The sequence below is a fragment of the Anabrus simplex genome, chromosome 2 (assembly GCF_040414725.1).
Source record: "Anabrus simplex isolate iqAnaSimp1 chromosome 2, ASM4041472v1, whole genome shotgun sequence".
Classification (NCBI taxonomy): Eukaryota; Metazoa; Arthropoda; class Insecta; order Orthoptera; family Tettigoniidae; genus Anabrus; species Anabrus simplex.
This window is the reverse complement of record NC_090266.1, coordinates 869,721,137-869,746,673: the sequence shown is the minus strand read 5'-3', so window position 1 is coordinate 869,746,673 and position 25,537 is coordinate 869,721,137. Positions and strand designations below refer to the sequence as shown.

Below are 25,537 nucleotides of genomic sequence, written 5' to 3'. Positions count from 1 at the left end.
TTTCTGTGACAGAAATTATAATAATATTCACGAGGCTATCGCGACGTTCTTCTTAGTCAGATCCTCCGTAGGTGGACGGTGTCGATTAGTGAGTATTGCCTGTATATGAGATGGAGGAACATGCCGTATGCTGTGTGCTACAGCCCTTGAATCAGAGGAATTAGTCGTCTGCGGTTTAAATACCACAGTCTGACCGATAATTGAACTCCGGACCTCTCGGACCAAAGGTCAGCTTCTACCACTCTGCTACGTAGTCGAACTATAACAGCAATTGACGAACGCTAGTTCGCACTCATTATTTCTACCTAGGATATTTTTACTGGGCGAGTTGGCCGTGCGGTTAGGGGCGCGCGGCTGTGAGCTTGCATCCGGGAGATACTGGGTTCGAATCCCACTGTCGACAGCCTTGAAGATGGTTTTCCGTGGTTTCCCATTTTCAGACCAGGCAAATGCTGGCCACGGCCGCTTCCTTCCAACTCCTAGGCCTTTCCTATCCCATCGTCGCCATAAGACCTATCTGTGTCGGTGCGACGTAAAGCCACTAGCATAGGATTTTTTTTTACCTCACACCGACTCAGTGAGATCTTACGGCGACGACGGGATAGGAGAGGGCTAATGCTGGGAATTAAGCGTCCATGGCCTTAAGTACAGTCCAGATATTTCCGACAAAAGAGTAGCGTTACAAAAATGTTGCAATGTTTGGACTGGGAAGACTTGGGAGAAAGGAGACGAGCTGCTCGACTAAGTGGTATGTACCGAGCTGTCACTGGAGAGATGGCGTGGGAAGACATCAGTAGACGAATAAGTTTGAATGGTGTCTTTAAAAGCAAGCTTTAACCTAATAATTTTTTTAATAAATAATAATAAATATGGCCATAAAAATTATTGGGACGTACAACTTTATTAAAGCGTAATGTTATGTTTTGCTATTTATTATATGTTATAAACATTAAAGTATGCTATATTGCTAGATTTTCGACCTATTTATTATATGTTATAAACATTAAAATATGCTATGTTGCTAGATTTTCGACCTATTTATTATATGTTATAAACATTAAAATATGCTATGTTGCTAGATTTTCGACCTATTTATCATATGTTATAAACATTAAAATATGCTATGTTGTCAGATTTTCGACCTATTTATTATATGTTATAAACATTAAAATATGCTATATTGCTAGATTTTCGACCTATATAATATATGTTATAAACATTAACATATGCTATATTGCTAGATTTTCACCCGTTTTATTATATGTTATAAACATTAAAATATGCTATATTGCTAGATTTTCGACCTATATATTATATGTTATAAACATTGAAATATGCTATGTTGCTAGATTTTCTTCCTATTTATTATATGTTATAAACATTGAGATATGTTAGTATGTTGTGCGGCATGCTACAGAAATTATGTTTTATAATTTGCTTTACGTCGCACGGACACACACAGGTCTTACGGCGACGATGGAATAGGAAAGGGCTAGAAGTGGGAAAGAAGCGACCGTGGCCTTAATTAAGGTACAGCCCCAGTATTTTGACGAAAGCATGGAAAACCATCTTCAGAACTGCCGGCAGTGGGGTTCGAATCCACTATCTCTAAACTGCAGTACTTGTCTGTATTTTGGTTTACCTGACGGGTTTATTCGTACTGTTTGTTGGGGTGGAATGCCATGTTCTACTTTCTCTGGGAGTGCGGGGAAGTCTTCGTGAGGTGGTTTTTCCTGTTTCCTTTCGGTTTCCCTGGAGCTGACTTTCTTTTGTCCTTTTAATTGCAGGGCAACCTCCATAGTTTGCCGTATGTTTGACTTTGCAGTTGATAAACATGAACATTTTAGTATCATTAATGACACGTTCCTTAGTGCTATGGGCCCCTGGGCATTTTACGCATCTAGGAGCCAAGTTGCATTTCCAGCGCGTATGCCCTGTGCGTTGGCACCGTTAACATTGTGGTGCCCCTGTTTTTCTTTTAGGTTTTTCGACTCGGATGACAAGGTTCATAAGTTTTGTTTCATTGAAGATGTGCTTTGTCTTGACTTGTCGGTGAACTTCAGAGTGACAATCGTTTAGGGGGATCTTTCTTCTTACTGGTTCTTCTTCTTCTTCTTCTTCTTCTTCTTCTTCTTCTTCTTCTTCTTCTTCTTCTTCTTCTTCTTCCCTACCGTCCTCTTGAGTTTTCCTTTTCGGGTAATTGTAGCTCTTGGTTAGTTGCACTCTCTGGCAGATAAGGTATCCTTTATCGGTCAGTGCAGTCGTTATATCGTCTGGAAAGACTTCGATGTGAATATTTTGAATAATGGCGGAGATCATTCTGGATGCGTGTAGAGTATTGCGTTATTTTAGTGTCTTGATAAGGGCATGATAATCGTCCATTTCTGACAGCTGATATCTAACTACACTGTTTCGGACGACCCCTCCTGTGAACTGTCCGTGGATGTAGCATTTGATGAATTCCCTATTTGGGCATATGGTAGGGCATCTTCTTTGATTGTGATTGGTGGTGGTTTGCATCGCGGTGTGGTAGCAGACTGAGTTTCCTGGTTGTGTCTCGGTAGCGTTTTCCACTACGGTGAATTGGCTACATGTTTGGAGTGGTTGAGTTGTGATGGTGACATTTATGGTTGCCGCTGTTTGTCGTTGGTAATGAAATCCGTCAGCATCGGTGGTTGCATGTATTTTCCTAGTCGCTTGTGCTTTGTAGGTTTAGGTGAGGGGTATTGTCTTTAATAACTCTCTTTTTTGAGGTAGTGATGGCTTCTTGTTTGTCTTCTTGAAGGATGACTGAAGGATCCTTCAGACCCTTCGATCCATCCTTACCAAGTGGGACCTATCAGCAATGATGTTCTGGTGAGTGCCTCTGATTGACAGTTGGCAGCGATTATGAGTGGTGTACACCAGGTGTGTGTTGTTTGTTTCTCTGTTGTGTCCACGCTGTAGGGTCTTTCATGAAGCCCAAGGGCCCGTAGGCCGGTCTGAATAAAACGGTGGGAGGGGGGTTAAATGCCCCAAGGCAGACCAGGAAAGAGGTAATGATGTTTGTGTGTCCGGAACCGTTGCTCAGAGCACACTTCTTGCAGGGATGTCTTCCTGGCAAGAAGCACGCGGACACCAGACGACAAATTTTCTCTTCTGTGCGGGGATGGCGCACCAACCCAGGTCTAAGCTTGGTAGTGTCGGGCTATTGCTACGTGTTTACTGTCTGCTGGTGGTGAATAGCCTTATGCTTGAAAAATGTATTCATGACTGCTAATCCCATACTGGTAGGGGTGGCTCGTGAGCAGTAGCGGCTGGTGGTACCTGAAGCTGGGTTCAGTGTCAAATTTTTATACCTTGCAGAAATAACAAGAAACTCTGTTATCCTTAAGTAATGAACTACATTCCTATTAAAACAGAAATATATCTGGCAATTACAACCCAGAAAATAAGAGGCTAATAACTATAACTACGGTTACTTTTATTAAAAATGTTACTGCCTTTACGTCCCACTAACGATTTTTTACGGTTTTCTGAGACGTCGAGGTGCCGGAATTTAGTCCCACAGGAGTTCTTTTAGATGCCAGTAAATCTACTGACACGAAGCTGACGTATTTGAGCACCTTCAAATACCACCGGACTGAGCCATGATCGAACCTGCGGTCAGAAGGCCAGTGCCTCAGCCATCTGAGCCACTCAGCCTGGCACAGTTACTGTTGCCTCACATGAATTGAAAAGTTGCCCTCCCGTTTTTCATTGAAGCAAGATGTTGGTAATATTGTGGGCGGTCTGGTATGGCGTGGAAAAGAAATTACCCAGCAAGTTGGCCGCGCGGTTAGGGTCGCGTAGCTGTGAGCTTGCATTCAAGTGATAGTGGGTTCGAACACCACTGTCGGAAGCCTTGAAGATGTTTTACCGCGGTTTCCCATTTTCACACCACGCAAACGCTGTGGCTGTGCCTTAATTAAAGCCACGGTCGCTTCCTTCTAACTCCTAGCCCTTTCCTACCCCATCGTCGTCGTAAGACCTATCTCCGTCGGTGCAACGTAAAGCAAAAATTGTAAATTTAAAAAATGGAAATGAGACCAGTTCTTCTCGGTGCTGAACTTTTTTGTCAGGTAGTTCATTTTCTTCTTAAATTTTTGACGGGTTGCTTATTTGTTCAGTAATTTTCATAAAACTGAAATTTTAAGAAAAATGCATGTGGATTAAAATGCATACTTATATTAGCTTCTCAATTTTTAAATTCGTTTCAATGGATACTTAATTGAAAACGTCTTGTACAATAGAACAATTAAATAATCCGATGTCAAGTAACCTGCAACTTCGAAAGATTTGTTTACAAATTTTGAATTTGCTGGCACCAGCATTAAAACAATCACTAGCCGCCTCTGCATGCTGGCACAGAAGTCCAGTAAACGCTTCCCAGTTCTATTAACTTCCATATCGTTCCTACATTTGCCCATTACTTTCCCATTCTAGAAGGGAAATTATAGTTCAGAAAAGCCGATATTAACAAAAATTACTTTACTTATTCAGAATTTGATAAAGGAGGATCTCTCTCTCTCTCACACACACACACACACGGCTGCTCGTATCATTCGGATCAATGACTAGATGGCTGGCAATCATATCGCATAGACCGTCTGATTCCCAGAATCTCAATTCTTCCTTTACCACGGGATGATTAAGGGCATGCCACATTTCAGCTGTTACATTCACCAGAGCTTCATTAATTAATGTCCTGACTTCTGCAAGTTTAAAGGTTTTAATATTATGGGCAACATGTCCCTTTATCTGGATCCACACCAATTCAATGGAATTTAAATCACAGTGATAAGGGGGAAGTCCGTGAATTGTGAATTTTCCCTTATATGTTGTGCTGATGTGGTTCGCGGAGTGGGTTACTGTAGTCACGTACTAGTTCTTGAACTATGGACACAAGATGAGTGGCTGTTTACTCTGCCAATGTGTCATTTACAAACTTGTCATACATTTTCGTCACATCATGATTCAAAATGTACCGAGCTCGATAGCTGCAGTCGCTTAAGTGCGGCCAGTATCCAGTAATCGGGAGATAGTGGGTTCGAGCCCCACTGTCGGCAGTCCTGAAGATGGTTCTCTGTGGTTTCCCATTTTCACACCAGGCAAATGCCGGGGCTGTACCTTAATTAAGGTCACGGCAGCTTCCTTCCGATTCCTAGGCCTTTCCTATCCCATCGTTGCCATAAGCCCTATCTGTGTCGGTGCGACGTAAAGCAAATAGAAAAAAATCCAAATGTCCTCCTTCTTCTTCTTCTTCTTCCCCTCCTGATCAGTTTTAAGAGAGGAAATAATAATCACTAACACCACCACGAATTCGTATTAGCATGAAATGATGGACTACATACCACAGTATTGTCCAAATATTAACAACCACGCTTAACAGTTCGAATATGACTAACTTCCAACGATATTGCGTTCGTATCCTCCAGAATGACGACTTAATGTCTTTCTCGTCCGCTACGGAATGAACTGCCACGAGTATACAAGAATGAGGATGAACATGGCGTTACAGAAGCGCCGCTCGGTTATTCGTATTTTATATGAAGAAATAATGTCTCACAGAATCTACTTGCTTCACATGTTTACAGATGAAGAAATGGCGGGGCAAGCATGAGCGCATTCGTCCCCGACACTCTTCAATTTGAACTGCTTGCTTATATTAAATGCCAATGAATACAAATCGGTTCTTGTATATTTTTCTGACTTAAACTATTCGTGAAATGATATGTTGGACATTTTGCATGTAGGATCTCATTATGCCATAATCTGGCTAACGGGCTACTATGATGTCTCCGGATAGTGTCCTGTGGCAGCATCAACCATTAAAGTTAACCCAGGTACATGCTCATGTTTACAGCAGGACTGGTTTTTCTGGGTGACCGGAGTTAACGTAAAATATATAATGTTTCATCGAAAGACGAAAATTCTTTCAATATTTGGACAATTCGAGTTATAGAAGGTTGACTGTATTTCAAAGTTCGTACTGGCAGGTTTCCGAAATAGAGAGACATAAGCTGAGGAATTGTGACATAGGGCATTCCAGCTCTCCTTAATACATTCTTTATGTAGGACAAAAGAACTAAAACCGTGATCTTATAATTTGTGTGAATGATTTTTCAGTTCCTTTAATAATCGGGAAAGGTAAACTGGGTCCCGAGCACAAAGAATATTGAGATTCGGTCCTGACTCGAGAAAGGATATATGTAAATAGAGTCCCAGATAATCCGTCCTCGTGTGCTGAGTAGCCATTATCTGTACTTTTGTTTTCATTGGCTATCCTGTTAGTAGTACCTAGGGAACACCGTGTGGAGATTAGCTGGATTGTCCCCACAAAAGAATTGTAAATATGTGAAGTAACTGAAAATGTATGATGGTTAAAATGTAAAACAGACTACCTTCAGGCATAAAAGCGTAGACATTTCTCCAGTTGCATCATCGTTGTTTTTTCGCCATCATTAAATATTTATGACGATAAACCATTTAAAACGGACTCATTTAGCGATTTAGAAATTTCCCTTGTTGCCATCAACGTCAATCTCTTCTGTTGAACTGTTCTTTTTCAGTTCTACATTTAGTCTGTTTTCCAGTACAGCTAGATAAAGTGTAGACTTCGGATTAAAAACTCTCTGAATACATCAATCAAATCGACTGTTGAAAATGTAAGAGTATGAATAGAGGTGAGAAAGGAAAGATTCATATAATATATTTGTAATTTTGTTTGTAGAGGCAGAACATGTACGAGTACACCATGTAGGAGGAGGCAATCTGGCTTTATTGAATTTAATCGAAAACACTATATTTTGGCATATTGACTGAAAAACCCAGTGCTAAATTTACTGAGGTCGAAGACAAACTTACCTAGCAGATAAGGATCGCAAACTACCGGGACTCAGCTTTCCTAGACCCTTAATAATGTCATGGGCTGGTGTTCAAGTTCGAAGGGCGGTCACATTGTCAGTTCTCTCATCTTTCAAACGATCTGCTGACTGGTTAGCTGCAATTAGCGTTGAATCGCTTTACGTCGAGGAATGAATACTCTTCTTCTTCTTCCTCTTATTCTGTATCTGCTTACTCTCCAGGGTTGGTTTTTCCCTCGGACTCAGCGAGGGATCCCACCTTTACCGCCTCAGGGGCAGTGTCCTGGAGCGTGAGACATTGAGTCTGGGGATACAACTGGGAGGATGACCAGTACCTCGCCCAGGCGGCCTCACCTGCTATGCTGAACAGGGGCCTTGGTGAGGGATGGAAAGATTGGAAGGGATAGACAAGGAAGAGGGAAGGAAGCGGCCGTGACCTTAAGTTAGGTACCATCCCGGCATTTGCCTGGAGGAGAAGTGGGAAACCACGGAAAACCGCTTACAGGATGGCTGAGGTGGGAATCGAACCCACCTCTGCCCTGTTGACCTCCCGAGGCTGAGTGCACCCCGTTCCTGCCCTCGTACCACTTTTCAAATTTTTCGTTGCAAAGCCGGGAATCGAAACCGGGCCTTCGGGGGTGGCAGCTAATCACACTAACCACTACACCACAGAGGCGGGGAGTGAATACTCTACTGTACGAACATTCGTTCCCTCTCATGGATAAACTGACAGCTATTAGCAACATATTTTTCTCTTTCCCTCTCTATTTAATTTGCTAGAGCGGTTTTTCAGTTCCTTTAATTAGATACTATTCTTCTAATTCTTGGCTTATGAATCACATTACTAGGAGTTTGTGGTGTGCTGTGTTACCTGGATCAAATGTCATATCTATAATCCCTCCTCCTCGCGTGTAGGTTCTTCCGAAGGCCTGTAATAAAGGCTGCAATCAAGTGTAAACGCGTGAATTATTTTACGCCTGTGTCATACATAATGGAAATATTAGGAGCGAAGCTAACTCCAAGGCCAAAAGAGGGAATGAGGGAGTGGTACTGACATTAAACTTTGTAAAGTTGAAGTCCTTCACTCTGCTAGGTGTTTCTGTCGTTCTAACATCATCGACGCCGTACTCTGATCCTGCTCATTGCTTTCTGTCGAATCATATGGTAATTTTAAAATATACTGTAAATGGACTGGGCTTGCTACAGGGCTACTTTTAAAATGTTCGCGTGTATAACCTAACTTTATTCTTTCCGTAATTTTTATGAATGCTTTGCCACCATTTTTTCGGTGTTATCATAAAAATATATAAGATTTATTATGTTATTCTTTCAGTTTTGTATCATCGTAATCATCAGACCATGGAACATACTGAAAAATCAGTGTTGCTGCGATGCTTGCTCTATTTGTGTGTTAATAATTAACTTTTTTAAAGTAGCTTTAAGTCGCGACGATGGGATAGGAGAGGCCTAGGAGAGGGAAGGAAGCGGTCGTGGCCTTAATTAAGGTACAGCCACAGCATTTGCCTGGTGTGAAAATGGGAAACCACGGGAAACCATCTTCAGGGCTGCCAACAGTGGAGTTCGAACCCACTGTCTCCCGGACGCAAGATCACAGCTGCGCTCCTCTAACCGCATGGCCAACTCACCCGGTAGTAATTCACTTGAGCTGTGTTAAGAAGAAATCTCGTGATGAAAGTAACATTCTAGCATTTACCCCAAGCTAAGATAGAAAACCACAGGAAGTTTCTAGGGCGATCGACTCTGAGATTCGAACTCTCTCGTCTCACCAACACTCGTTTCCACAACTAGCACCCATGCGCGTTTATCTAGATTGGTAGTTCTATTGTGTCTGTTCAACATTATATGGAATGATATTTTTTAAAGCACGGATCTGTTTTTTGATTTACAGGTTTTTTGAATATACGAAGGTCGGCATGAAATTCGTGATTATTATATTTCTCCTGCCGGACATGCCTTAACAATGAAGTTCTAGTAGGACATTGAAAACATGTATTATAAAACTTTTTTTTTACAATCTGCTTTGTGTCGCACCGACACATATAGGTCTTATGGCGACGATGAGATAGAAAAGGGCTAGGAGTGGGAAGGAAGTGACCGTGGCCTTAATACAGCCCCAGCATTTGCCTGGTGTGAAATTGGGAAACCACGGAAAACCGCCTTCAGGGATGCCGACAGTGGGTTTCGAACCCACTGTCTCCCGAATGCAAGCTAATAGCTACGTGACCCAAACCGCACAGCCACTTGCTCGGTCATTAATCCTTTAATAAGGAAAAATAATGTATTCGCTTTGATGGATAGAGCGATAAATGAAATGGCGCATGGCTTTTAGTACCGGGAGTGTCCGAGGACATGTTCGGCTCGTCAGGTGCAGGTCTTTTGATTATGACTCCCGTAGGCGACCTGCGCGTCGTGATGAGAATGAAATGATGATGATGACGACACATACGCCCAGCCCCCGTGCCAGCTAAATTAACCAATGGTGGTTAAAATTCTCGACCCTGCCGGGAATCGAACCCGGAACCCCTGTGACCAAAGGCCAGCACGGTAAGCATTTAGCCATGGAGCCGGACGATAGAGCGATGCTTGATACAAACTAACACTCCTGGAAGAAGTCTTCGTCTATGGCACGTTAAGGTGGTAAATATCGTTGGTTAATCAGTCACTGAAGCGTTACAGCTCCCGCCGAAATACCACCAAAATACCTTCTTTGTTTGTAAAGCATTTTTGACACAATAACTTTCTTGAAATTAATGGAATGAGAAATCGACTGTTGAGGGTGTTCCAAGATTATTTTCTCCCACCGACATTACAAATTCTCTATAGGTGCCACTACGTGACATGTTACTTGAATGACAAGGATTAATGCTTTTGATAGTAGATCTGGATGTTTCCAACGAACTGCGCAGCTCAACTGATATTGTACTGTGCGTCCACGATATAGCCGTCACATGAACACCTTCACTGTCATAAGTCAAACTGATAATGAGTTTCGTGAAGAAAATATTCCGTCGTGCCTTGGTGCATCGTAGTGAATCACCGCGGTATCATTCGGTTAATTGCCACCTGAATTCATGCTCCTGTGTACAGCTGTAACAAAAAAAAGAAGATCAGTGGCCGCTCTCTTAATAAGTCCACTCCGGATCCATTCGCTATTATTCAGAGACAGGCAATGTTACATATTGTTGAGCCTCGGTCTGATGTGGCCTGGTATGTATAGGCGTAATTGACTGGTTCTGCATGCTGCTATTGTGGCATAGTGGTAAAGAGTTGGACTGGTATTCTTGAGGTCGTACGTTAGAACTTCGAACACAACCTACTGCTTGTTACTTTTTTTAAGAGAAACTATGTAAATGCTCGTATCTCTTGTATAACTGCTTTAGTAATTAACACCAGGGTCGTGAATTCGTTATGCCATGGCTTTATTTATTTATTATGTCATTTTGGCTTCAAATAGGAAGAATGAAAGATTTTATTATCAACAAAAGTATATTTTATGGCATAAGAAAAACACTTAGTAGCGCCTGCCTCAGAAAATTCAAATAATTACACGTAAAAAAGCACGGAATCTTTATTTAGTCCATCTCCTCCAACTCGATCACATCTTGCAGTCGAATGGGCATGGATTCGACTAGTCTTTTCAAATAACGACTATTCTCAAACACGGCATACCAGGCATCCTGGATGAGCTTCCACAAATCCTCAGAACATCTTGGAGGGGTATTTGGGGGTATTTGGCCAATGCATATGATTCTTTACTTCTGCTCTCATATTCTCAGTTGGATTCAAGCTTAGAGAGCGACGAATCCAGTCTATCAGTTCAATTCGACATCATGTCTGCTCGCAAACCAGTCTTGAATCAATAGAGATGTGTGGACTGTGTGCTTACCCTGCTGAAATTGAAGAATTCCTTCGGGATAAAACAACCCGGTATAAAGAGCCATATAACGTTCCAAAACCCGTTCATAATTATGCTGGTTCCATATTCCGCGAATGCGGTGGATTTTTCCCGCTCCGCGACGAGAAATTTACCCCCAACACGACACAGACACTCGACCACCGCCGGCACGAATGGCGGCGTATCTGTAGTCGAGTCTGGTGCCAGCAGGACGATCTATAAAATTTGGTCCTTCCTTTGTAGTAGAAAAGGATACTTCACCAGGAAAAATTACCCTTTTCAAATCCCGATCAGAATATTCCACTGGAAGGACAAAGACTAAACGCTTGTCTATAAGCTCCTCCGCAAGAACTTCCCCAGGAATGGCACGTCAAGATCTCAAATTGGCGGCTCTTAAGCATTTTTATTCTGACATGGACACGATGTCAGATTTACTCTAGTGATGCAATCATTTTTGTTTTCTTATTTTAAACTGAATTTAAGAGCATTATGCTTCAATGAGGAGCACATTTGACTTAATCAGATGTTGTGGCTAATAGTTAATGATTGGTCCAAGTTGAACTGGAGGTTGGGTCCTATCAATTAAGGGTCCATTCGGTGATTGTCTGATACCATATTTGGGTATTTAATCGATGGACAGCCTTACATTGCATGAACATTTGGAGATCGATATCCGAGAAACCGAACTGCCACATGCAAATAACTTAACCTACAGTCTAACTTGAAATCCATATTTAGTTTTCAGGTTTATCTTTAGCAATTAACAGTGGTGTTATTACAGTGCCACCTCACCAGACCAGTGGGTTAGTAAGTAAGGAAACAATGTATTACTTATGATCAACTTTCATGTAATTTACTCTTGATTATTTGTTTTCTCTCTCTGTCTTCATGTAATTTAAATTAATCAAATGTGTTTATTTTTCTTTTATCCTTTCCTGAATTTTAGTAATTAATGAGTCAGTAAAATTCAATTTATTCTTATTTCAATTAGTTAATATATTCCTTCGTACCCTGTCAACCATTCGACGAAGTAACCAAAAAGCCCCCCCCCCCTCGGAGATAAATAACAGTCGGTCAGTATTTACTTACGATGCTGAGGTCCTAAGAAGTTCGGCAATTAAGGGTGCAGGTTGTATGCATGTATGTTGTTACTTCATTTTAGGAACTAGGAACAATCTGGTGGTCAGCCCCTCTAATTATTCGGTGTGCCATGCATTTTACTATTATCCTGTGATGACGGAAGTTTTGCAGCGAAACTCTGTTGTTTTGGAGTTGTGACATATAAAAGTTACTCCAAAACTTAAATTAAGAACTTTCCCAGCATTTTAAAATTACATTTTGGGAGAAACCTAAACTAATTGTAGTTAATGATACTTACGGAGTGTTACAGTTTCTGGATTCGATCCAGTAGATTTGCTTTTGAGTTATTACCTGTTCCACTTGATCCCACTTAGGTATGGTTTTAATAGTATGATAATTGTTTAAAGGTATGTTTTGTGAAATAAATCCCTAAAGTTTGAGGAAACTTGAGTCTGTGTGCAGTTAGGTCGCGGAATTCCGGTAGTCGACCTAATTTTATATTGTAGAGTGTGTGGTTTACATCAGTCGCTACTCATCTTGCACGCGCTGTTATTCATGATGGTATGCAGCTGATAGCTCTAATGAAAGCCTCTTGTGTTTGTATGTTTCAGGCAAGCCATGTCCTCAAAATGTGAGGGCATTAACTGGTAGTAATAGAAGAAGGAGTACATCTCTCATCCACAGTAATGAGTTCCACGGACGCAACCGCCCCAAAGGTTTCAGGGTTGAAACCCCCGACGAAGATCAGTCGACCGTGCAGCGTGACACCAAAACCAGCGCTACCAACTGCTGCTACACCAAGGAGTACCAACAGTGAGTCTCGGTATTCGTACAAAATCTGACTCGGCCCGGATTTCTCGAAATGGTATCAAAGGCACGAGAAAATGTGTTGTAGATATAGTGGGGTACTAACTTGTATCGTGAAAAAAGTATCCCTTGCTAGTTTCATCAATGCTAGTGAAGAGATTTCCGTCTTTGATCCCCAGAAGAGTCGAGAAGTAAATAATATGTATTATTTACCCAAAGAAAACCGCATTTAATGGATAGTTTGTTATTCTGATGAGCAGAAACACCATTAGGTTGAAGTAAATTGTTAGCTAATCGCAATGAGTTGAAAAAGCATAGCAAGCTAGATGTTTTCCGCGACTGTTAACTTCACCACCTTGGCGAGAAGTTAACGGTGATATCGCTGAGCTATCACACCCCGTCAGAAGAAAAAGTAATTTACTCTATACCTTCTCCAGAATTGGGAAAATTGTTTCGTATAATCCATACATTCTTATTTTAGTCCTCGGACACTCCCGGCACTAAAAGCCATACGCCATTTAATTTCATTATTATTTTATAAGGCATAAGAAATATTTTGTTTTGGCTATCTATTATTTGTAAGATGAATATGTTGGAAAGAATGGTGGTAAAATCAAGCTTCTAGTTTTATGTGATTGCTGATATCATGATATCAGCTACAGGACCCAGCGTTTTACGTTGAATTCGAAGCACAGCGACGTGATTTCTTATTTCAAAAATCCTAGAGCCATTGGCCAGGGATCAAACCACTCCGCCTTGGTGAGAACCAGTGTCGAAGTTACGTCCTGCAATGTGGTTTTATATAACAGTTAGGTCATCAGCCCATAGGCTGGTTGGATCCTCAAACAGCACCACCAAAGGCTCTGCAGCTATAGGAAAACCACAAACACCAATGACCACCAAAATGAGGCGTACTAGGCAAGACGAGGTGTGAGGTAGTTTGCCATTGCTTTCCTCACTGGGCCAGACAGTGCTATTGTAGCAAAACTAACCCTATGAGCAACACCTTTCATAACCTTCAGATGCACTAGATGTGCTCTGGATGTCATTACTCAACACAACCCATACCCCAGCAGCTTCCATATTGTCACAGCCATGGATGAGACTAAGACTTCAGTGGAAGCTACACTTTGTTCTGGCCTGTGCCAAGAGATGGATGCAAAAGTACTGCATCCATCAAGAAATGACAGCAGGCATAACGTAACATTTATATTTGGCAGCAGTCTTTCTTGAACTCCTGGTATTTAAAGAAAATATATTTACTTCCCAGTGTGTCTTTCCCCACCCACCCTGTCATCTGAAGTTTGTTCAGAACCCAGGATGTGAAGGACAAAGCGAAGTGTTAGGTGCGGTGAGCACAGAGATTCCTTTGTTAGATAATGCCGCTTTGCCGTGTCGTTCATTCGAACACCCTCCCAAGGCTGTTAGCTAATTCTTATTTCCTGTGCAACTTTCTGTTAGATGGAGTGAATCGGTACATTAAATATGCATGTAGATATTTTCTAAGTAGGATGCATCGTTTGGGCGAAGTATTGGCATAAATGTAAGATTTAGTAGACTTCTGCACTGTCAATCAAGCGTTTCATTTACGAAGTATTACCCGTATTCGTATTTTATTTTCCTTTTCGACTTATCCTTACCTCATTCTTGGACGAATGTATGCTTCACTGATAATATATTTCATTAATTGATTATACAATCTACTGACAAATTTTCGCCTGATTTCTTTTTCTTTTAAAACCTTCAGTTAGTATCTGAACAGATATTTTTTCAGTTGCTAAACCCATATTTTATTTCTGTACCTTCATGAAAACACAATAATTTAAATACATTGTCTGATATTCTAGTATAGTGTCTATTATCTGTTATCGGTTTCAGCTTAAACGGCGCTACTTACTAAACCTCTTACTTTACTATGTGAAATCATCGTCAGTTCTACACTGGGGGAAAATAATACCCAAACACCAAGAAGGTGTTGTGTTAGATTAACGAACGTTGCTAGGCGTGTTTATACATCTGAAAGATAGCGTTGATTCAAATTTCCCGCAGTTCGCATTAGCGTGGCGCTAGTAGCGGCCCCATGACTTTGCACATCAGAGTTGCTCTAAATACGGGCTGTACTGTGCGAGAGCGTTAGTTACCTGTGAGATTGGACGGAGTGACTGTTAGTGGATCAAGAATGCCTTTACGACTACGAAGAGGCCAATATCAACAGCTCACTGCGGTTGAACGAGGCCGTACAATAGGGCTACGTGAAGATGGGTTTTCTTTCCGCGCTATTGCAGAACGATTTGGCAGGAATGTCTCCACTGTGCATACGTGCTGGCAGCAGTGGTCACGAGAAGGTACGCTCGCAGGAAGACCGGGCACCGGACGTCCCCGTGGCACCACCGAGAGGGAGGACCGCCGTATTCGTCATATTGTCGTGGCGCAGCGGGCTGCGTCTGCAGCAGCAATTCGAGCGGCAATTGGCACCACAGTGACGCAACGAACTGTTCGAAATCGGTTACTTGAAGGATAGCTCCGAGCCAGACGCCCTGCGGCGTGCATTCCACTTACTCCAAACCACCTCCGTCTGCGACTCGACTTCAGTGGTGTCAAGCGAGAGCTCGTTGAAGAATGGAGTGGAGGTCCGTTGTGTTTTCCGATGAACGCCGGTTCTGCCTTGGTGCCAGTGATGGCCGTGTGTTGGTTAGAAGGCGGTCAGGGGTGCGCCTGGTCTGGGGAGCAATTTCCTAAAAAAAGACAGCAGGAGCACTCTCGTGGTTATCCCACACACCCTAACTGCAGATGTGTACGTCCGTCTGGTGATTCGATCTGTTGTGGTGCCATTCATGAACAGCATTCCCGGGGGTGTTTTCCAACACTGTAATGCACGCCTCCATGTCGCTGTTGTAATCCAACTTGCTCTACAGAGTGTCAACATGTTGCCTTGGCCTGCTCGATCTCCCGATCTGTCGCCAATCGAGCACGTATGGGACATCATTGGACGCCAACTCCAGCGTCATCCACAACCGGTATTGACCGTCCCTGTGTTGATCGACTAAGTGCAACAGGCATGGAACACCATCCCACAAGCTGACATCCGGCACCTGTACGACACAATGCATGCACGTTTGCATTCCTGGATTCAGCACTCAGGCGGTTAAACCGGCTATTTTATTTTGCTATTTGCTTTTTTTTAAGTTGCTTTACGTCGCACCGACACAGATAGGTCTTATTGCGACGATGGGACAGGAAAGGGCTAGAAGTGGAAAGGAAGCGACCGTGGCCTTAATTAATGTACAGCCCCAGCATTTGCCTGGTGTGAAAATGGGAAACCACGGAAAACCATCTTCAGGGGTGCCGACAGTGGGGTTCGAACCCACTATCTCCCGAATACTGGATACTGGCCGCACTTAAGCGACTGCAGCTATCGAGCTCGAAGCTATTTGCTTTACGTCGCACCGACACAGATAGGTCTTATGGCGACGATGGAACAGGAAAGGCCTAGGAATGGCACCCTGACTGCAGATGTGTACGTCCGCGTAGTGATTCGATCTGTTGTGCTGCCATTCATGAACAGCATTCCCGAGGGTGTTTTCCAACAGAATAAAACATGTCCCCATGCCGCTGCTATAATCCAACGTGCTCTACGGAATGTCAACATGTTGCCTTGGCCTGCTCGATCCCCCGATCTGTCGCCAATCGAGCACGTATGGGACATCCATCTTCGGAGCTGCCGACAGTGGGGTTCGAACCCACTATCTCCCGGATGCGAGTTCACAGCTGCGGGTCCCTAACCGCATGGCCAACTCGCCCGGTACACCGGCTATTAATGGACCAGCATTGCACATTTGCGATGGCTTTTCTCGCGCTGTTATTAACCTGTAGTCTTTTACCTTTAATCAAATACCTCCACAAATACATTGCCAAAATTTCCATATTCTACATTCCTTATTTCATGGTGTGTGAATATATATGTATATGTGTATATATGTATATGTGTTATATGTAATCCTTTGTAGAAGATGAAATGCTCTGCAATGTTTTCACATATTTGATATATTAAGACGCACTCATGAGAATATTTTGCCTGTAATCTACTGATAAGGCATAGTGAGCCACTTTCCTGAGTAAGTCTCGCTTATTTAAAAAGTAGTGGTCGCCTCTTATTTTCAGTATTAAAGTTTCTATTGAACGAAAAGTCCAAGCAGAAATAACCTATGTAAACGATGATTTATTGCTGCCTTGGTGTCAGTATGATTCAAATAGTATTTAAGGCTTCATTCTGCCAGCACAAGATTTATATCAGTGCTCATTTTATCACTTTTGCTTGATAAGTTGTAATAAATACTTACCATACATTGATGAACTGACGAAGCTCCATTGTAGCATTGCAGCTGGCAGCGTATATTTATTTGATACAATTCTTGCGGATATGTATTAACATTTCCATAGCTAACCAAAAGTATCCCTTGGTAGACACTGTCCAATGCATGATTTTCACGATCCTTTTAAAGCTTTTATTCTTTACGCTGAAGGGGTAAGACGGGCCATTTAGAGGGTGACGCCCTCTTCTTGGCCAGGAGATGTGGTGGTGATTTGAGGTGCGCTAAAGGTTGGGGAGGCATCGGCTGTGACCTATAGTATGAACTATCCCGGCAGTTACGTGAAGTGGGAATGAGAAACTGTAGCAAATCGTTCTGAGGACAGCCGACGGCGGGGCGTCGCCCTTTTAGAAAGAAAAAGAAAAGGCTCTCACACCTTCATTGAAGGAGGCTAGAGCATTGGGACGCAATACTATTATTTAGCTACTATTAGCGACTATTCAAATGTCTAGTTTTATATTTTTCTAGTTTTTTATTTTCCTTATGAAGTTCCTTTCCATTGTAGTTTTGTTTTTCTACCAAAGTATTTACTTGTTTTTACGAACTTACTATGTATACTTACTGTTGTGGCACATAGCGTGTGGGGTATAGGAAGTGGCAGGGCCTATACCGGGTGAGTCAGCCGCACCTGACGTTTTATGCTGTTAGGCATCCCACCGAACGTCACTGGTGTTATGGTCTATTCTCCTTTGCCACATTATACCAGTCACTCACTGCACCATTACCTTTGCAAAAACATGTACCGTATGCGACAGGCATGTACATAATACATCAAACTGTCATATGGTTATGTAAAAAGTACGTGCCAATTATGAGCTTTCAGTAGGGTATGAAATGAACGCTAAAAGCGATGGTATACTGATAGAAAACGTGTGTGCATTTGTGAAGCGGAAGTAGGAGTCCATCTAGTAGGCTTTCTGTAAACATATTCTCTGGAGTCGCCGTGGTGTCATACGTTAAGTGCGATTCTGTTAATACAGCTGCGTTTGGTAGGTGGCTTCGAATCCCACTTGAGCCAGTAAATTTTTTTCGCATTTTGTACTTCGAGAATCATCCACAGAACCAATGTATGCGAATGCCCTCATGTCGTGGGTTATTTATTTAATTAATTAGTTTATTAATGTATTTATGTTTTGGCACTGTTATAGGCAATTAGGGCTGCTTATGTGGATGTTGTATAAGCAGGGCTGGACGACGATAGAATGGTTGGGGGGTTTGAATCCGCTTGACTGAGCAACAGCCTGTTAGTGCAGTAAGTGTTCGAATAGATGGCCTTCTGCAGTAATGCACGTTTCAGCACGCCGTTGAACTGTCATTCGGGCTCTTTGTAGCATTGTAGGTGTTACGGGTCCACAGGCTTCCGTAATACGGTTTCGAAGGCTTTCAGGATTTTCCGGCTGCTGAGCGTACACTACATCCTTCAAATAGCCCCACAGGAAGATATCCAGTGGCTTCAAATCGGGCGAACGAGCAGGCCAGGTGACAGGTCCTCCCTTTCCTATCCATCGACCGGGATGTGTAACATTCAGGTAGTTGCGAACATCTGCTGACATGTGAGGGGGAACTCCGTTGTGTTGATACCACATGGTTGTACGCTCACCCAGGGGCACATCCTCTAGCAGAAATGGTAGTTGGTCTTGAAGAAACTGTAGGTACCGGGCTTCTGTTAAATGATCCTCAAAGAAATATGGTCCAATTAGGTGATCACCCAGTATACCACACCAGGCATTTACTCCCCATCGTGCCTGAAATACTGCCTGCCTTACCCAGTGGAGATTTTCAACACTCCACTAGTGCATATTATGACGATTCACAGAGCCATTATTATGACATCGTGCCTCGTCCTATAATAAAATGTTAGATGCAAACGCTGGATCATTTCCCGCTTGCGTCAGTATCCACACACAAAAATCAACACGAGTTTCGAAATTTCGTCCGTGGAGTTCTTGATGAAGTTGCAGGTGATACGGACGGAAGAAACTGGAATTCAATATCCTTAAAACAGACGACTGGCTTATGTTGGCCTGTTGTGCTACTGCCCGGGTACTCGTGTGAGGATTCTCCCGGGAAGTGTCCAAAACCATCTCAGCAGTTTCACCGAACGTAACTGGTGCCTCGCTAACAGGACCTGTTCGGGAAAGTGACGAAGTTATACACAAACGTCGCTCCACCCTCCTAAACGTATTTGCGTTTGGTTGTTGTCTGTGTGGAAATCTTTCCTGGTACAGGCGTTGTGCTTCCTGTGCGTTCTGTCTTGCTTCGCCGTAGATGAGGAGATGTCAACATACTCATCTGCCGAATACATAGCGATGAAATAACCAGGACTGCTAGGCTGCACTAAGTGTCAGGCCACTACACATTCAACATGCATGCTATTGGCCGAATGTGGCACGAATGGTCTCTTATTTGATCCTCAATGTTTAAAATGTGAATAAAAATATTTATCGCTCGTGGGATTCGAACCCACCTACTAATGCAACGTGCGTCAACACGTCTGTAGTTAGTCCACTACACCACAGTGAATGTTGCCTCAAGTTTATCAGATAGCTCACTTGGTGTAAAACTACTTCCCGCTTCACAAACTCACACACGTTTTCCATCAGTATGCCATCGCTTTTAGCGTTAATTTCATAACCAATCGAAAGCTTATAATTGGCACGCACATTTTACATAACCGTATAACAGTTTGATGTATTGTGTAAATACCTGTCGCATACATGTTTTTGCAAAAGTCGTGCAGTGATGACGCAGTAAATGCTTTAAAGGCGACTGTAGCTTGGTATATGGCAAAGGAAAATCGACCATGACCCAACTGATGTTCGCTGGGATGCCTAAAAGCAGAAACGTCAGGCGCGGCTGACTCACTCGGTACATATTACAGTTCAACACCTGCGAACCCACATGAGTTGATAATGCTTTCTTCTTCTTCTTCCGCTTTTCTGTCCTCACACCTGTGGGATGACGGGTGCAAACTGTGGGGCACATGTGGATTTGGCCCTGTTTTACGGCTGGAATCCCTTCTTAACTCCAACCACATGGGGAGGGATGTATGCATTATTGCGTGTTTCTTTGGTAGACGGTAGTGTAGTGTGTTGTCTGAATATGAAGAGGAGAGTGTTAGGACAAACACAAACACCCAGTGCCCTAAACAGAATAATTAATTAGAAGCGTTCAAAATCCCCAACCCAGCCGAGAATCGATCCCGGAACGCCCTGAACGGAAGGCCTCAACGCTGAACTTCGGAGCAAGGTATCGGATTGCATGTCATGATAATACCACTAAAAATAATTCTCCATCAGACAACAGATTTTAAAGTTTACGTTTACATGTTGAGAGCCTTGTGGGTTATCTTGCCCAGCCGCCAGTTGCCTGACCTAAAGAGGTGTGTACTCCACCAGTAAACCTTTTGATGGCGACTGCAAGATCCTTTTATTGGCGGCGAACGGACTGCTGTTTGGGCGCAGTTAGTGACTACTTATGAAAATCAGAATGTATACAGACTTCTAAAAGCACATTATCCTCCTAGATATTCGAGCATTATTTCGCAAATTGTTCGCAGGTCGATGTAAAATGGGTTGCCTATTAGCAGGCTTGATAACAGGGCCAGGAATAATGGTAATAGGACGGAGTTCAGCGCTTCCCCGCTAGATGGAGCTGAGGAAAATGTTTCTACTGCCTCTTCTGCATTTCACAGACATCCGCCGCCAATTACTGACAAAATGTATAAGCACTTGAAAAATATCTTAAAGTCATGAACAAAACAGTCTTGAGTTGCAGTCCATTTAGTTCATAATCCCAGCGTCGGAAGTTCAAAATGTGAAAAATGGTTGCATCCATATAGTCGGGACATGCGGACATAATGTTGACAGTGAGAGAGGCTAGATCCAGGTAGGCGGGCCTCCCGATTACCCTCGAGATACCACGCTCCCAGAAAACCGGGTGAGTTGGCCGTGCGATTAAGGTCGCGTGGGTTCGAATCCCACAGTCGACAGCCCTGGAGGTTGTGTTCGATGGTTTCCCATTTTCACGCCAGGAAAATGCTGGGCCATTGACACTACTTTCCCAGTCCTAGTTCTTTCCCATTATTTCGTTGCCGAAAACCTTCGATATGTTAGTGCGACGTTAAACCACTAGGAAAAGAAACTATAAGAGAAATGTAGGTACTGAGTGATGTCTAACCCAGTCATGAAATATCCATATGTGGAGTACACCAGTTCACAGAGAATCCCAGAGCAGCAGACATTACTGCTGAAGACCAAGGGCCGCGGCGGTGTTTACAGAAACTTGAAGTACATCAGGACTGCGACGCGAGGTAGATCACAGGCAGGGCCGTTGTCCATGATCTGTGAGGCACTACAGGATGTAAGGTCCTAGTACACCGTTTTTCAGCAGCAGGCTTAGAATGAACTGGAAAAGATATCACTAGGCGATAGAGTATGTTCATGGATGCTAAACGTTTATGAGACGTGGCACAGCTGAGATGTGAGCAAAGTTAGCACGTGGTACCTTATTTCTGGGCAACCCCTTGAGTATTATAACTTGGTAACATAATGACCTTGCGGGGTAAGTTGGCTCATAGCATGGGAAATAGCTTCGGAAAATTTACAAAATATTAATTTGTTGATATCCAAACAAAGTAGAAAACAGCGCAACTTTAAAGGTTTCCAGTCTGTCGATAGCACTACTTATATTACATATAACACTATAGCATACCTGTAAAATAATACACACTAATAAACAATGAATGACATGTTTCGTTCTACAAGGTCATCCTCAGTTCCTATCAAATCGCTTTAAATCATGCTTTAAACTTGTCAGTGAATTGTTAACAAGTGAGGTAAAGTGTGATTTTAGTAGTCCTCCACTGTAACCTTAGTGACGTTGAGAAAGTTTTCTGTACTTAACCTAAGCTGCTGATCGTCCGTTACTTCCAACGACAGTTTGACTGAATTTCCCTTGCTCCAGTCGTGGTTGCCATATAAGTGGTAAGGAGGATGCTGTAGAGCATTCATTCTGTTCATTCGGGAGGGAAGGTGGAAGTAGGGAAGTGGGGAAATGTCGTAGCAATGACTGTTCAGTGGAGAGGGGAGGGAAAGTGCTGAATTGTTATCTTATAATGTATTTTTGTGTATTGGGGAGTAAATGTAAGGTAATGATTTTGATTAAATAAGGTATAGAATTGAATTATTGAGTATCTTGTAAGACATTAGTTTTAGTGAGAACTAATGACCTGCTAAAACGTCTCGAGTGGTGAGAGCGCTGTCTAAATTCAAATGATTTCGAATATCCCAATCGACAATCCAGACGTTTAGTGTCAGAGTAGCCTGCTATGGGATTCAGTAAGCAATAATGCAAAAAGTGTGATATGTTCAAAAATTAATGAAATAGCTTAAACGGGGGAATTTTATAAATGTGGTTTTTTTTTGCTAGGGGCTTTACGTCGCACCGACACAGATAGGTCTTATGGCGACGATGGGATAGGAAAGGCCTAGGAGTTGGAAGAAAGCGGCCGTGGCCTTAATTAAGGTACAGCCCCAGCATTTGCCTGGTGTGAAAATGGGAAACCACGGAAAACCATCTTCAGGGCTGCCGATAGTGGGATTCGAACCTACTATCTCCCGGATGCAAGCTCACAGCCACACGCCTCTACGCGCACGGCCAACTCGCCCGGTAAATGTGTTTGATCGTTGAGGTTGGTTTGGATGACTATGGAGGTGGTGGTGGTGGTGGTGGTGGTGGTGGTGAGGGGAATGTTGTATGTAACAAATCTGTTCGGTGGAGACGGTAGGTGAAGCACTGCTTCGTCATTTTATGGGTTTTTATGTTTAGGGAGTAAGAACTTGATAATGATTTTGATGAAATAAAAGTTTGGAACTGAATTAAGGGGTGCTTGTCAGTCATCTCCGTACAGGCCATCAAGGCCCTATGAGGGATTGAAGGTAAAGGCTTCCACTATCCGTAACCTCGGTACTTGATGGGGTAGAGTGGTTAGCTCTACGCCCGGTCGCCTTTTCCCCAGGAACTAACCTAGTACTCATTTTTGGTATAGGCTAAGTGAACCTCAGGGCCATGTGCACCTCCGGAAGTGGAAATCTCGTTTCTTAATTTTTTCGACTTCCTGACGGGGAATCGAACCCACGCCCTTCGGGGTGAACCGAGCACGCCTTTACCGCCTCGGCCAGGCAGCCCCTAAGGAGTGCTTCTAGGACATTATAACAACATTAGTCGTTGTGCTCATTACTGAGCGTCGTGACCTCATAACTCTATCATTTCTTTGTTGCAACCTTGACAAGATGTCTCCATCCCGAGCGATTTTCACATTTCGTTAATATGACCTGAAGTGGTAGCCCAGTGATCTTCTTCGCCTGATCTATCCATCTGCTTGCTGTTCTTCCTCGTGGTCTACTGCCTTCAATTTTGCCTTGTAAAATTACCTTTTCCAAGTTCTCTCCATCTCGTCTTAAAATGTGGCCAAGGAACTGGAGGTAACGTTCACTCACACGGGAAGATAGGCGTTTCTTGATGCAGAGTTCGCCCAGAATGGAAACATTAGTTCTTTTTTCTGTCCAGGATACACGTAGCATTCTCCGCCAACACCACATCTCAAAGGCATCAATGCGCTTTTTGACTTTAGCATTCACAGTCCAGGTCTCGCAGCCGTACAAAAAGACGGAGAACACTAGTGATTCTACCAAGCGCATCTTCGTGGCTTTTGATATTGCCCGGTTCTGCCAGATCTTAGTAAGTTTAACCATTGCAGCACGACCTAAGACAATATGTATTTTTACCTCTTTTCACAGCTTCCCGTGTCATTATAATATAATATAATAATAAATAATGTTTGTTTGTCCAACCCTTGTCCCGTTTCCCTACGGGGTCGGGTATGAGGTGAGATGAATTTGTCGTGGCGGTTTTTTTTATGACCGGATGCCCTTCCTGACGTCAACCTCATCAGAGGAGAATATAATAATAAATAATAACCTACTAAAATTTCTGTAGTGCCTAAACTGAGAAAAGTTACTACATCCTAACCCACATTGCACACGTTTAGCGTCAAAGTAGCCTCCTGTGGAATTCATTATTCATTAAGTGCTAATGTGAAAGGTTTGAATACCGAGCTCGATAGCTGCAGTCGCTTAAGTGCGGCCAGTATCCAGTAATCGGGAGATAGTGGGTTCGAGTCCCACTGTCGGCAGCCTTGAAGATGGGTTTCCGTGGTTTCCCATTTTCACACCAGACAAATGCCGGGGCTGTACCATAATTAAGGCCACGGCCGCTTCCTTCCAACTCCTAGGCCTTTCCTATCCCATCGTCGCCATAAGGCCTATCTGTGTCAGTGCGACGTAAAGCAAATAGCAAAAAAAAGAAAAGTTTGAATTGTTGTTCAGAAAATTAAGTAAGTAGTGTGAAGAGGGGGAAACTTTTAAATGTATGTGATCGGTGAGGTTGGTAATGTTGGCTTTTTTGGGATGTAAATTTCTGTGGCTTCTTTAATGCTCAAAGATTTGCTTTTATTTTAGATGTGTACATTTCTATGTTTGTGTTGATATCTATGAAATGGTGTGATTTGTCGCATACGTGGTCTCCGAAGGCGAATGCCGATTGTATCTAATTGAATTCTTTGTATCTGGTGTGGAAATTACGTTTCATTTGGCCCATACATGTGGCGTTGCCATTTCGGTTCATAAGCTCCTGATTTGGAGAAAAGATCTGTAAAAAGATATAGCAGGCAATGAGGGAAACAAGGACAGTGACTGTACACATGCATTTCTTTGTAGTTATGGTGAGAAGTTGGTGTTTTTCCTTTGTTTATTCAATGATGTGTCTCTTGTGTCAGGTAGGTAGTTGTTCTCTTTAGATATTTGTTTTGTTGTTTGTATTTCATCAATTGAAATGTCTTGTGCTCATTGGTTTAGAAATTCCGCTTTGTATCATATTATTTCGTCCTGCTAGTTTTTTTTTTTTTGCTAGTTGTTTTACGCCGCACCGACACTGATAGGTCTTACGGCGACGATGGGACAGGAAAGGGCTAGGAGTGGGAAGGGAGCGGCCGTGGCCTTAATTAAGGTAAAGCCCCAGCATTTGCCTGGTGTGAAAATGGGAAACCACGGAAAACCATGTTCAGGGCTGCCGACAGTGGAGTTCGAATCTACTATCTCCCGAATACCGGATACTGGCCGCACTTAAGCGACTGCAGCTATCGAGCTCGGTCTGCTAGTTTGTGTGTGTAAGGGTGGTTGAATTCGTGGTCTATTGTTTTTGAAGTCTGAGAAAGTTTTCTGTATATTTTGTATGACTGGCTATAATTATTCCTATTTATTTTTGATGTCTACAAACTGATTTTCTTCATAGCCTCTGGTTCCATTGTGAATCTGATTGACTTGTGTAAGGAATTCATTGTGTTCAATAACGGTTGTGCGTTTGTGACGTCATTATCATATAAGCATATTACGTCACTTACATATCTGCTTGAATGCTGG

General features: G+C 42.8%; 1 protein-coding gene across 8 annotated transcripts in view; it reads left to right on the top strand.

Moving 5' to 3' along the window:
- LOC136864525 (CAP-Gly domain-containing linker protein 1) overlaps positions 1–25,537 on the top strand; it is a 958,550-nt gene that overhangs the window by 300,229 nt on the left and 632,784 nt on the right. For all 8 annotated transcript variants that reach the window (XM_067141621.2, XM_067141618.2, XM_067141619.2 and 5 more), the window contains one exon: positions 12,492–12,693. In XM_067141621.2, the coding sequence (XP_066997722.2) occupies positions 12,567–12,693 (127 nt within the window). In that variant the 5' untranslated portion in view covers positions 12,492–12,566. The remainder of the gene's footprint in view (positions 1–12,491; positions 12,694–25,537) is intronic.